The sequence below is a fragment of the Talpa europaea genome (genome assembly GCF_964194135.1).
Source record: "Talpa europaea genome assembly, chromosome: 15".
NCBI lineage: Eukaryota > Metazoa > Chordata > Mammalia > Eulipotyphla > Talpidae > Talpa > Talpa europaea.
In genome coordinates, this window is record NC_140083.1 from 79,044,340 (window position 1) to 79,057,766 (window position 13,427).

General features: G+C 54.6%; 2 protein-coding genes across 2 annotated transcripts in view; both read right to left on the reverse strand.

Annotated features, from left to right (window-relative positions):
• LOC311185510 (keratin, type II cytoskeletal 6B-like) overlaps positions 1 to 13,427 on the reverse strand; it is a gene marked incomplete at both ends in the record, with an annotated part of 110,172 nt that overhangs the window by 50,145 nt on the left and 46,600 nt on the right. The gene's annotated exons all lie outside the window — the stretch shown is intronic.
• Positions 4,865 to 11,544, reverse strand: KRT74 (keratin 74; the record flags this gene model as incomplete). Its single annotated transcript, XM_084254851.1, has 9 exons — positions 4,865 to 5,049; positions 5,497 to 5,531; positions 5,881 to 6,101; positions 7,435 to 7,560; positions 8,717 to 8,881; positions 9,327 to 9,422; positions 9,891 to 9,951; positions 10,336 to 10,550; positions 11,074 to 11,544. The coding sequence occupies 9 exons, from the start codon at positions 11,542 to 11,544 to the stop codon at positions 4,865 to 4,867; spliced, it is 1,575 nt and encodes a 524-aa protein (XP_084110977.1).

Here is a 13,427-nt window from a genome sequence, read left to right on the forward strand (position 1 = left end):
TTGTATCTTTCTCGGTATTTTTGTCTCTCATCTATAATGAAGATGATCAGTTTGACACGTTTGTTGTGATCCATGTGCCCAGTCTGGACCCAATGGCTGCCCCCTCAGTGTTGTAGGGTCTGATAAACCTCCAGAAGTGGCCTCCTAGAGAGAAGGGCAAGAAGATCTAGCATAATCCAAGAAGGCAATTGCTAGAAATTGATAGAAAAAGAGAAGGTGCAAAGGAGACACAAGACCTGAGGACACTGAATCCATGAGGGCTGCCTAGAGGAAAGAGTTCAGACCCCAGTCCTTCAAAGGAAGAAGGCTTAGGTGGACTGGTGGTGAGGAATGTTGAAAACAGCAGGAACAAGGGTATTTGTGAGGAACAGAGCCTCCAGGCAGGACCCATCACTAGACCCCAAGCTGCACACGTGATGACTTGAGTAATAGAGGGCCATGAGGCCTGTTGAGCCAGGCGGAACCTGAGCAACATGTGTCTGAGGAAGCAGAATCCAGCTGCTGTATGGGTAGGAGGGGTGGGTGGGGAGTGGGGGTAGAGAAGCTGGAGGCCCTGAAAAAGGGGCAGATGGTTCTTTGAACAAGTAATTGTCTCCAAAATTAGAGAGAATGAGCTGGGCCATTTGGATGACCTCAGCTTCAGTGATGCCAGCCCTCCTCAGCAGACAGACCCTGGCAATGAGCACGTTGTCTGTGAACCCTCCACAAGCCCCCCTCCTCGTACCCCATGTCCTCCTGCATTTCAGTTTTGCTCGACCCCAAACATTGGGGGTGCAGTGCAGTCCCCTGGGGATTTTGCCCAGTCAGAGCTGCTCATGTGGGGGCGGAACGGTTGCTCAGCAGGTTTGCAGCTGACAAGGCCAAAGGTGAGCTCACCCCAGAGAAGCTGAGGTATAAAGGCCGGGGAGAGCTGTCTTGCCAGGCAGTTGGCTCACACCCGTCCTACAGGGCTCACACCCGTCCTAAAGGGACAGAGAAGTGCCTCCCAGGGCAGCCCCACGCTCCACGCCTCTTGCTTCCTGCTGGCCAGTTCTGGGCCTTGTGCGTCGACACCGAGCTCTGTTGGCCACATCCTCCTCCCGGTCCGGAGCCTCTGGCCAAGTGTGTGGACTTGGGACATGCAGACCAGGTCCTGTATGTCACCCTGGGCGGGTCTCCCAACTCCTAAGCCTCTGTTGCCACCTCCCTAAAAGGGGGATACTGATACCTGCTCCACCTACTTCCTGAGGTGCACAGGAGGCACCTGGTAAACAACAACGATGATGATGATGATGATGATGATAGCGAATGTGGATGCGGTGTGAGCCTTGCTAGGCCCGGCCCAAAGCATGTCCCAGGGATGAACTCATTTCATTCTCATAGCAGCCCTATAGCCAGGCTAATCATATTCCACTGTAAAGTACATGCCACAGCGTTTTTTCAAATGTTTATTTTATTTCTTGAAGGAATAAAAAATTTCCACCCCCATCCCTTTATTCCTTTCTCGCCAGCTCTCCACCTCCTCCCCACTTCACCTCTGGTAACCTCAGTTCAGTTGTCAATGTCCACGACTTGCGTTTATTTTGTCAGCTCACCTGCTTTGTTTTCTTCTGTCGTGCAGGTATGTGAAATGCAATATTTGTCTTTACCTTTCTGACTAACTTCGACTTACATAACCACTTCGAGTTCCTTCTCTTTTGCTACAAATGACAAAATTTCATCCTTCCTTATGACTGAATAGTATTCCACACAATGGGTTTCTTTTAATCCATTTATTTGTTGACGCACATTTGGGTTGTGCTTTGGCCCTTTGGGTTACTAGAACCAATCCCACAGACTGGTAACTTAGAAACATAGAAATTTACTTCTCACAGCTGGGAGCCTTGGGTTCAAGTTCAAGGCGCCCGCATGATTGCTGTCTGGAGAGGGCCCTGCTCCTGGTTCAGAGCCTGCATCTTCTAACGCTGTCCTCACACGGCAGAAAAGGCGAGGTCTCTGTTATCAGAACACTAATCCCATCCCTGCGTGCTCCACCCTCACAACCTAAGGACCTCCGAAGGCCCCACTCCATAAGGCCATCATCTTTGAGGCTTAGGATTTCAATGTATGGATTTGGGGAAACACTAACACTCAGGCCACAGCAGGTGGTTTCCACCTTTGGCTGCTGTGAGCGATGCTACCATGACATGCCTATGCCCACATTTGTTTAAGCACCTGCTTTCTATTTTCTGGGGTATATGTGCCTAGGAATGGAATTGCTTGATCACACCAGCAATTGCCTGTGTTTAGCTATGAGAAATTGCATGTCTCCACGGTGGCTTAACCATCGTGCATTCCCACCAGCAATGTACAAAGGTTCCAGTTTTGCCACATCGTTGCCAACACTTTTGATTTTCCATTATTTTTTATTACATCCTAGCAGGTATGAAATTGTACTTCGTTGTGGTATGGATTTACACTTCCCTGATGACTAATCAGGTTGAGTACCTTTACATGTGCTTGTTAGCCATTTGTGTATATCTTTTTTGAAGAAGGGTCCGTTAAAATCCTTTGCTCATTTCTAGGGGCCTCCCTGGTGGTGCAGGTGGTTGAATGCAGAACTACAAAGTTGTCTGCAGCCTCTGCAGTGTGGGTTCAGTCCAAGCCAGCTAGGAAGATACCCACATAGTGCAGCAGACCTCTCCTGTTTTGCCCACTGCTCCCCTCAGCAGTGTATTTCAGTCAGTCTGCCTGTTCTGTTTCCTACTCTGTCTCTGGTGAATCCTCTCACCCTCCCACACATCTGGCCTGTACCCCAGTTCTTGTATAAATAAATAAATCTTTAAAAAAAATCCTTTGCTCATTTCTTAATTGAGCTGTTTGTCTTTTTGTTGTTGATTGGTCAGAGCTCTTTACATGTTTTGGCTACTAGACCCTTATCAGATGTGTGATTTGCAAATACTTTCTCCCATTCTGAAGGTTGTCTTTTCACTTTCTTGACAATATTCTTTAATGTACAGAAGTTTCTTATTTTGTTGATGTACAATTTATCTATTTACTCTCTTGCTGCTTATGTTTTTGGTGTCATATCTAATAATTTTTTGCCAAATCTAAGGTGATGACGATTTACACCTATATTTCTTTTAAGAATTTTATGATTTTAGCTCTTCTATTTAGGTTGTGGGTCCATTTGGAGTTAATTGTTGTACATGGTGAGAAACAGAGATTCAACTTGATTCTTTCACGTGCGGATACCAGTTGTCCCAGTACCATTTCTTAAGAGACTCTCCTCCATGAATGATCTTGGCACCCTTGTAAAAATGGCCAAAGATGTATGGGTTTTACCCCCTAAAACTATTTTAAACATATTTTTTTGTCACAGGTATAAAGATCCTAGAAACATCATCCTCTGAGTATCTCTGTTAGGTGAAGCTCCCTTAATTGTCTACTAATTGCAAAGCCCAGCAAAGAATAAGGCCAGTGTTTGCCCTTGGGGCCCCCAAGTCTGGAGGTGATAGAATCATCCACACAGAGAGATCATCCCATCCCTTCTCGTCATTGCTGCACTGGCAGCCCTTCCCGGATTGGTGTGAGTACAGGGTTTGCATGCATGTCCAACTCTTCCCAGACTAACCCAAGCAGGCAGTCTGCTCTGGTCTGTGTCCAGCCTCCCAGAGGGCTTGTGTACATGTGCAGGGTGGGGCATATCTTCACCGAGGGTGAGCAGTTTAGAGAGACCGACACACTGACAGGAGTACACCCCTGACATGACTGGAGGGCAGTTTATTGAAGATAAAGCAGAAATTCAGCATCCTTAACTCAAGCAAAGGAAGGATCAGGTGTCACCATGCTTAAGAATATTTACATCAATAGCCACCACTTCTGGGCTGGGCAGTACCTACCACCAGAGACAGGTCAAGGTTGCTCACTGGACACAACTAATGGCAACAGGGAAGGAGCGTTGAAAGCTATTGTAGGACCCAATCCAGGAAGAGGACCAGAGACAAATCACATGCCCACAGTTCTTGACCAAAAATGCAACATAATTCTGCTACCCTTGTCAAAAGAACTGGGAATTTGACCTTCCCTTTGTTAAAGGGGCCACAACATGCGGCCAGCCAGGTCTGGGCTCAGTTCCTGACCCGGCATGTGGTGGGTGGGGCAAGGCCTGCCGCCTCTCAGAGGCCGGGGGCTTCTCATCGGTTCCAAGGGCAGTTTTGCATCTGCCTTGCAGGACTGGGTGAGCATTCAAGGCCATGCATTTAGGCCGGCTGTACGTAGGACGTGCTTGACAAATGGCCGAAGCTATGACTGATAATAAAGTGGGCATCACGACATGGGTGGGCAGAAAATCCCCAGTTCTCCTCTTGGCTTTGTGAACGTGGGCACCGCTGGTGGTCTGAGAGCTTAATCACATTTTCTCCTAAATAATGCAATCGTTCTGCTAACATCCTTCTGACGGGGCAGGTGGAAGCTGTCTGGCTTCTTTTCTCTTTGTTGCACATCCCCACACTCACCCCTAGATGCTGGCGAGATGCACACCCCGTCCCCAGCCAAAGAAAACTGCTGACGAGGCCGAAGTGCAGGACAAAACTATTCCCCCTCCCGCACCTCCCTCCTCGTCTCTCCCTAAGGGTGATCATAGCTTTCCAGAGCCAAGAAGGGAATGACAGCTTGTCACCCCCAGCCTCCTGCCAGCCGAGGGCAGAAGGGAAAATAAGAAGGCACCATGTGCACATGGGGCCTGCGGAAAAGGGTGGTGGTGGCAGCAGCAGTCGGAGCTTGGCAGCGGGGTAAGCCAGGGTGCACAGACAGTCCTAGGCTGGGGGCTGCAGAGGGCAGGCGGGCGCTGCGGGTGGGCATGGACCAGGGCATGTCCTTGCCCGGGGAACAGAGGGGAGTGGGCTTATCGGATGGCTTTCCGGACCGGGGCACCCTTGTCCTGGGAGTCCTTGAGGTCCCCCGCTCGAGTCCCTCTGGTCTTGGTCTGCCCACCTCGGCCGGTGCTGGAGCCACTGGCCCCGAGGTCGGCGCCGGCTGCAGAGCCAGGGCGGTGGCTGTAGCTGCTCCCGCTGCTGCTGCTGATGATGGCTGCGGAGGCGGGCGAGAGCGGGAAGGGGCACGGGGTCAGCCAGGGAGCCTGGCCCGCGGCCCACGGCCACCCTCAGCAGCCAAACACCACCAAGGTGAGCATCCAGGACCCTCTGAGGCGCCGAGCTTCGTGCAAGTCGAGGACCACACCAGATGAGCCGGCCCCTCCCTGCTGTGACTCTAGGCCCCCCCAAGTCCATCTTCTCCACCCTTGCTCTGGGTGACAGTGCCACAGGGGGACAGAAAGGAAGGGCGGCTTAGTCACTGTTTCCATGGGACAAAAGAGGACTCGGTTTCCTTGGAAGCCACAGAAACTTCGCAAGACAGTCACAGAAACTCCCAGGTGGGAGGAGTGGAGGAACGCAGAGACCCCCCCCAATCCTGGGGTCCCTGGCTGCCCTGTCTGGTCAGACTCCCCAACTCAGCCCGTCTCTCGGAGATACTCACAGATGCTCACGGAGGATGGATTCTCACCAGACATCCTGTAGGAGGTTAGAGAAGCCTCAGGGAAGGGTCTGGATTCTACCCGGTCCCTCAACAACCCATGGGATGGAGATCACAAGCCCCATTTTAGAGGAGGAAGCAGAAGCGGACACACTCAGTGATCAACTGCAGCTGTGCAGAGTGTGCGGCACAGTCAGCCTGGCCCACCCCTGGACGGCACCCCCACCTGTCCTTGCTGCTCACACCTGACCCGGTGCTGGAAGCTGCCGCTGAGCCCACTGGCCACCAGTGCGGCTGCCGCTCATCTCCACCTCCCCAGCAGCCCCAGCCTGGCAGGGGCCACCCACCACCCTCCATAGGCACCACGCAGCCTCTGCACCCGCGCACCTGCACTCCTCGCCCTCCAGCAGCTTGCGGTAGGTGGCGATCTCCACGTCCAGGGCCAGCTTCAGGCTCATGAGCTCCTGGTAGTCCCGCAGCATCCGGCCCAGCTCCTCCTTGGCCAGATGCTGGGCGCCCTCCAGCTCATCCAGCTTGGCCCGGGCGTCCTTCAGGGCACTGTCCCCCCGCTGCTCGGCGTCGGCGATGGCCGTCTCCAGGTTGGAGCACTGAAAGGTAAGAACAAGGAGATCATAGAACATGGAAGATCTTTTGGATCTAAGGGCTAAGTAGCACGACCCTCTCGCTTTGCAGAGCACCCCAGGGAGACAGCAAACTGCAGAGCCAGTTCCAGAATCTTGGTCTCCTCTCTTCCTGGTGCGGAGGGATTAAAGGGCCTTGTGAAAGGTCGCCAAGCAGTTGCATTTCAGGGAAGGAAATTCAGGGTTTGCGAAGTTGTCTTGTGCTGGGGGGAGGTGCCAGTGGCTCTAGGTTCAAAGGGTGTGAGGCCCAGGGGGTCACACAGTTCAAGACGCTGCCAGGTCAGACAGCAGCCAGAGGGCACTGCGGTCAGTTCCTGCCTGCAGGCATCTCCCCACAGGGACCCTTTCTACCCGTTAGCATGACCATGAGGTTTCTGGAGTATTCCAGCATTCCGCTGGGAAGGGGGGAAAATGTTCCTGTGTCTGAATGAGTAAGGAGCCTTCCCTGAGAGGAGGTGGGTAAGAGCCAGAACCCACAACCTCAGAACCCGGACTCTGACATCTAGCAGCTCTGTGATGCCAAGCGCTGACGGGGGAGGAAGGGTCTCCACAGAGTCTGAGTCAGTCCTACAGGGAGTGGGGGGCTGTTCCCTTTGTTCCACATTGCCGGGCGTGGACGGTCGTGGGGGTGCAGGAGGAGAGGAGCGCCAATCTCAGTTTGGCAATTCTAACACCCGCAGAGTTGACATGGTTCTTTGGCGCGAACCCAGGACAGATTCCCTACCCCCTTAACAGCATCTCCCCACTGACATGGTGTTTAGAGTTTTCTGGTCTCGGGTCAGACAGGACACCCCGGGAACGGAGATGGGCAGGGAACCCGGGAGGGCTTCACCTGCTACCATCCTCACTCCGTCACACAGACTCTGCCCCACCCTGGGGGCAGGAACCGAACTTGGCCACAGAGGGACCCCACACCCGCGTGCTGTACGTCCTGTGGAGGAGGAGCGGGCGCTGCAGCAGAGGGGCGCACCTGAAGGGGCCTGGGCAGCTGTGTTGCGTACAGAAAAAGTCTGAGAAAAAGGCAAAAGGAAAGAGGAAAAATGAGTTCTAATCCTGGCTCTGTAAATTGAGCTTAACTCCAGCCGCCTCCTTACCCAGGCCGTGGACCACGCGCAACAGGCACCAGCGCTGCCCGGCTCTGAGCCGGTGCCAGCTCGGGCCACAGCAGCCCTGAGGCAGCCCCGGCCGAAGGGACCGAGGGCACCCCAGCCCAGGCTCTGTTACTCAAAGGTGGGTCCCTGTTTCTCCGTCACGGAAGATGAAGCAGGGCTTCAGAGCTGCGCACGAGATGGCTGCCCACCTGCTTCTTCACGTTGGCAATCTCACACCGGATCCTCTGGATGAGGCGATTCAGCTCTGACATCTCGTTCTTGGTGTGTTTGAGGTCGTCGCCGTGCTGGCTGGCCGCCAGCTGCAGCTCCTGGATCTGGTTTCCCAGAGACAGGAAGATGGTGATGAGGCAGAACCGTGTCCTCCACACCCCCATCCGAGGAAGGGAGGGTCCCCAGCAACACTTTGACCAGGAGTGAGGTGGGGAGCGAGCCCAGAGGATGCCTTGCAGGAGGTGGTGGGCTGGCCCGGGGCGTTGTCAGCTGCTTGGCAGCAGTTCTGACCCCCCGACCACCGCTTCCCTCGGTAGGCCCCATGGGCTGGCCCTCTCTCTTATTGCCCTGAGCACAGCCCTTCTGGGCTGGATAAAGGAAAGCTTCATCCCCCTGAACTAGCCTCTGTGCTCATTTAACCTCTGAGCCTCTGTGCTCACTTGGCACCTCTAAGAGGCATCTCTCAAGGGCGGTTCTGCTCCGGGCACCGACTCAGCAGTGACGGGACAGGTCGAGTCCAGTTCCCACATAATCACCTTCTCCCACATCCTTTCTTCCTACAGGGCGTCTTCTTCAGCCAGGACGCCGAAGGCCAAGTGTACCCTTGACGTGGTGGAACTGTTGACTCAGGATTGCAGCTCAAATCCTCCCCTCCCCACTTGCCCAGTCCTTCAGAAATCGGGGCTGACAGGGACATGGCCAGGAACAAGGAATCCCGGCTCCCTGCTGGTGCCAGTGCAGGAAAGTGCGACAGCCTTGGGGAGTGGCCAGGTGAGGGGTTTCCTCAGTGACAGCCCCGAAGGGTTTCGCTGCCAAGGGTAACTGCTCTTCCCTGAGACTCCTAGCATCCTACCTCTCCCTCTTGGAAGTCCTCCCACATCAGCCTGAAGAGTGCTCACGGCTTCTTCTTCTTCACTCCCTGCCCACCCCAGGTCGCCTGTCGCTACTCTGCTCCATACTTTTTTCTCTTTCTGCCCCATGCTCGGGTACCCCAGTTCCTGAACATAGAAAGGCTTTAAAGCAGAAACGGCTCCTTTCTTTCCTTCATCAAGGGTGCCTGTCCCTCTGTGGGGTCCCTCCTGTCCACATCAGTGTTTGGATTAATCTTTGATAACAGGCTCTGGCAGGTGTCCACTCAGGTAGGTGTCTTTAGAGTGTTGGCCACAGCCCTTCCTTCATTCAGCACAGCTACAAAGGTGTCTCTCACCTGTGTGGCAAGGTGTCCCTCCCAGGGGAGGCGGGCAGGGAGGAGGGGCTCACCTTGGTCTGGTACAAGGCCTCGGCCTCGGCCTTGCTCCGCAGGGCAATCTCCTCATAGTGGGCGCGGACCTCGTCGATGATGCTGTCCAGGTTCAGCTCACGGTTGTTGTCCATGGACAGGATGACAGAAGTCTCGGCAGCGTGGTTCTGGATCTGGGCCAACTCCTGCATTGGAAGGTCAGAGTCAGAGTCCCCACCTTTCCTCTCTGCCCTTGGGTCTTCTGGGCCTGTGGCCCCTGGAAAACAGGCCCATGTGGGGGGAACAGGCGTCTGTGGGAGCGGAGGTGGAAGGTTCCCCTACCAGGATGTGCCCTGCAGGGGGGCAGCCAGGCTCAAGGGAGAGGCTGCTCCCACAATCCACAGAATGGGGATCTGCAAAGTAGGAGCTTATGGGGCCCTTTTCCTGCCTGCACGACCCAGGTGGGGTTGTCTCCTGTGTGTGTGGCCTCCAGGGACCGGGGTCCTCACTTCTGTAGTCTCCCAGCGCAGTTTTGCGTGTTCCAAAACACCCTTCAATCTGTCCCAAATCCCTCCTCTTGGCATCTCCCAGGAAGAGCCAGGAGAAGCCCCAGTTGGAAGCGGTGGGCAGGGAGGGGAGGAGAGTTCTCACCGCGTCGTACAAACACTTGAGGAACTTGACGTCTTTGTCTAGAGAGTCCACTTTGGCCTGGAGCTCCGCCTGGACCGCATAGGCTGCGTCTGCATCCTGCAGAGAGACATCCAGAGCTGTCCTCACCCTGTCCACCAAACAGTCTCACCCACCAGATGCCCTGCCCCTGCCCCCAAGAGACAACCTGCTTTTTCACAGAGGGATGCACACTGATTCGTGCCATCACTCCACACTGATTCTCTCCCACACTCGCCGAGCCTTTGGGAAAGGGGCTGGGGCCAGCTGTCCTGGTACGCCCAGAGAGGGCGAGGCCCAGAGGGGCTTCCTCACATCACACAAGAAGCCCAGAGGGACCAGAGCCTCCCAATTCCAGATCAGAATTTTCTCCTCGCATCTCCATCCATTTCCTGGCCAGGCGTCCAGCCTCTCCCGGCCGGGGGCCAGGACTGACTCCATCCCCTCTGCAGCACAAGCCCTCCCCGGGGCCTGGGTGGAAGTCTTGAGCAGAACTGCTTCGAATGAGGGTGCACGAGAGACCAGAGCCCATTGGTTTCTCTCTCTCACCTTCTTGAGCACCACAAAGTCATTCTCAGCGGCCGTGCGCCGATTGATCTCCACCTCATACCTGTGGGCGAGGAGAGAAGACAATGGTGGCCTCCACCCCCCTGCCACAGCCAAGTAGCCCCCCTTCTCCCCAGCTGGCCAAGTCCCAGGAGAGTGCTGCAATAGCTGGGGTGCGCGTAGCATGTCCTTGGGTCCATGCATCCCATTTCTAGGAACATACCCAGGGGCCTAGTAGAGACTCCATGTGGGCCACTGATCTGGCCAGGGGATCCATGAACATGGAGGCTCCTTCCTATCAACCAAGCAGGGATTCTTCATCAATGCCATAGGTGTGAGCCCCTGGCCTTTGTGCTTGCTCCCTCCTCTCCCAAAATGTGGCACAGAGATAGGGTGCACCCGGGAGGCCCTGGGAACACGAGCCATGACCCCCGTGGGGCCTGCTCACCTCTTCTTGTAGTCCTCCACCACGTCCCGCGTGGTCCGCAGCTCCGAGTCCAGCCTCACCTTGTCCCCGGACAGCGCCTCCAGCTGCTTGCGCAGGTTGCTGATGAAGCCCTCGAGGATGGGCTCCAGGTTCTTCCTGCAGTTGCTCAGGTCCAGCTGCTGCAGCAGCTCCCACTTGGTCTCCAGCACCTGGTTCTGCTGCTCCAGGAACCGCACCTGGAACCACAATGGATGCTGCCATGTCAGGTTCACACCCCCCACCGACTCCCCACATTAGACAGACTTTTCTATAGCCATGTAAAGTCGAGTCCTGACTCTTCACTCGTGGACCCCGTGCAAGTGCTCCTTCCACAGTCTTCTGGCCAGAACCAGCCCCTGACAACTCACTGAAGAAGGTGATTCCCAGCAGCCAGCAGTTGCTCTTCCTGATGTCCCAGCCAAGAGTTTCTTCTGCACCATGAGCCCTTGTTTCTCCTCAGGGCCGAGAGCTGGAGGTCCACCCAGCAGCCCCCCAGTAACTCATCACTTCTCTCTCAAAGTAGGGCACCCTTTACCCCATCTCACATGTCTCTCTGTAAAATCCTCCAAGAAAGCAACACATGCATTTACTCCTTCGTGTCTGTCCTCCCCATCATGACCAGAGAGCCCTTCCTGAGGTCCAGCTGCAACCTTCCCCCGCACACTGCCTTGTCCACCCTAGGCAGCAGGGAATGGCTTGTCTTTCTCCTAGCAAACCCACCTTGTCGATGAAGGAGGCAAACTTGTTGTTCAGAGCCTTGATCTGCTCCCGCTCCTGGGCGCGTACTCTCTGGATCTCGGGGTCCAGCTCCACGTTAAGGGGGGCCAGGAGGCTCTTGTTGATGGTGACCTGGTGGATGCCCCCAGGTGGGCACATGGATGGGCACACAGGCCCCAGGGCCACGCTGCCAAACATGCTTCCTGCAAAGCCAGTGGCTCGCCCCCTGCCATACCCGGAGCCAGGCGCAAAGCTATAACCTCCGGTGCGACCACCGCCACCAGCCACATTGAAGGAAACACATCGATTCCCCCCAAAACTGTAGAGGCTCCGACTGCCGAAACCAGCACCAGCTCCTTTGCCAGCTGCGTGGTGAGAGGCTGCGCTGCCCACAGCCTTCCTGAGCACCACTGCCGAGTGCCCACTGAAGCCACCCTTGTCACCACCAGACTTGAGGTTCAGCTGCCGACTCATGGTGGGCAGATGGAGGATGGAGTTGAGGACTAGAGAAAAGCAGTCCCCAGCAGGTAGAGAGCACTGATGGGGTGCCCAGAGCACTGTCTCCTTTTATCCTGTCGAGCCCGGACACCGGAAAAGGGCGTCTCTCCATTATCTCCCTTCCTAGTGCTGAAGGGCCAGGGGCCATGGGCAATTTGTAGAATAAAGATTTCCAAGCCCTTTGCAGCAACTAAGCACTTCTGATGGTGAGCAGAATCTGCTGCCCTTGCAGACTAGAGAGGTCCAATCTGGTCTTTATCAGTGCTCCTAATTAGGGGCCTGGAGAGCTATCCCCTTAGAGATCTCTTTGCTGTTTTTCCAAGGCTGCTTCCTCCTTGCTTATCTATCAGCAATGAGCAGGGATAATGCCTGGCTTCATTCTGACAGGGCTCATCTGAAAACCCCAGGTTTCCTTCCCAAACAACATATCCCCATAGTATCTGGTTGAGGGTTTGGGGGGCTCGTATCAGAAAAGAGGAGACCAGGATAGAGCTGAGAGTTGGAGCCAAGGATGCAGAGACTTTTTGGTGCACGTGGCAGGCGTGGCAGCCTGGGCTCTGAGTCCCTTATGCTGTGAAGATGAGTTGATGACACAACGGCACAGGGAGGTTGCCCTGGACTGGGGATTCCATTGGGTGGTTGCTTTCTAGAGACCTCACTCTGGGCTTCAGTGAGACAGGACATGTAGGTGGGCACCAGGAAGGAAAAGACTCACATGGGGCCTAATTTATTCTAGAATCCCTAGTAGCTGGGCCTCCATCAAGGCATTCCAAGGGGGAAATAAACATGGTTCTTGGGATTCCAGTCTTCTGAGCCAACCAAGTCTGTGCCTCCAGTGCCTGGCTGAGTGTGAGCCCCAAGCCTCGAGGGGAGCAGGACTTACAGGGACCTCCACAAAAGAGTATAAACAAAGCAGGAAAGGCACAAGTCTGGAGCTTCAAGACTGGAATAAAATAGAGGGAATAAAAGCAGGTTTCTAGATGCCCAGCGTGTTGTGGAAGACCGAAGCCCACCCACACTCAGAGTGGTGGGCTGAGGAGAGCTGGGACCAGGACTGGAGCCCCACAGCCATTGTATTCACTCCACAAACACCAAACAAGCACCTCCACGTGCCTGCCCTGTGTCATCAGGAGTCAGTAGGTGTTGATGAGGGTGGGGAGGGCCATGGTGACTGCAAGCAGAAGGAACAGGCGGCAGAGGAGGATTTCCCGACAGCAGTGTCACCATCTCGGCCACACACGGGCGTCCCTCCTAACTGATTCCTAGAGAATTTAATTGCAGGGAGTTATCTTGGCCCTACACAATAGGACTTCTGACAGTTTCAGTCTTCACTGTGTTGACTACATTCTAATTAGTCATCACACTCCACACCCCGGTCTTTGAGTTCACAGAATAATAAGTATCCAACACCTGAAAAAATTGTTCCAGTCACTAAGTATAAAATTGAGCACCTGCTGTGTGTCCTGCTCTATGCCAGACCCTGAGAGGAATGCAAGACAGTCTCCTCCCCCTCCAAGAAACTGAGAAACTGGGGGAGAGAATATATAAGCCCATGAGCGTTGTGTTGCTGTGTTCATGTTGTAGGTTTGACCCTATGTGTCTGTATTGGATTAAGTCCTTGAATGAGTGACTCAGACAGGCTATTATCAAATTTCTGATTCTTTTAAAAATTATGATAGAATGTACTAGGTCTTCCAGGGTGGCGGTTGGAGCTGGAAGTTGAGTCAGGTTGGAGAGGTGCATCCAGAGGTAGTGAGTAGCCCAGGGAGACTGCAGGGGAAGGTGTGACTTGGGGAGCAGAGGTTAATGGGGAAAAGATAGTGGGGGCAGTTTAAGACACTTCCCTCTTCGCTGTAGAC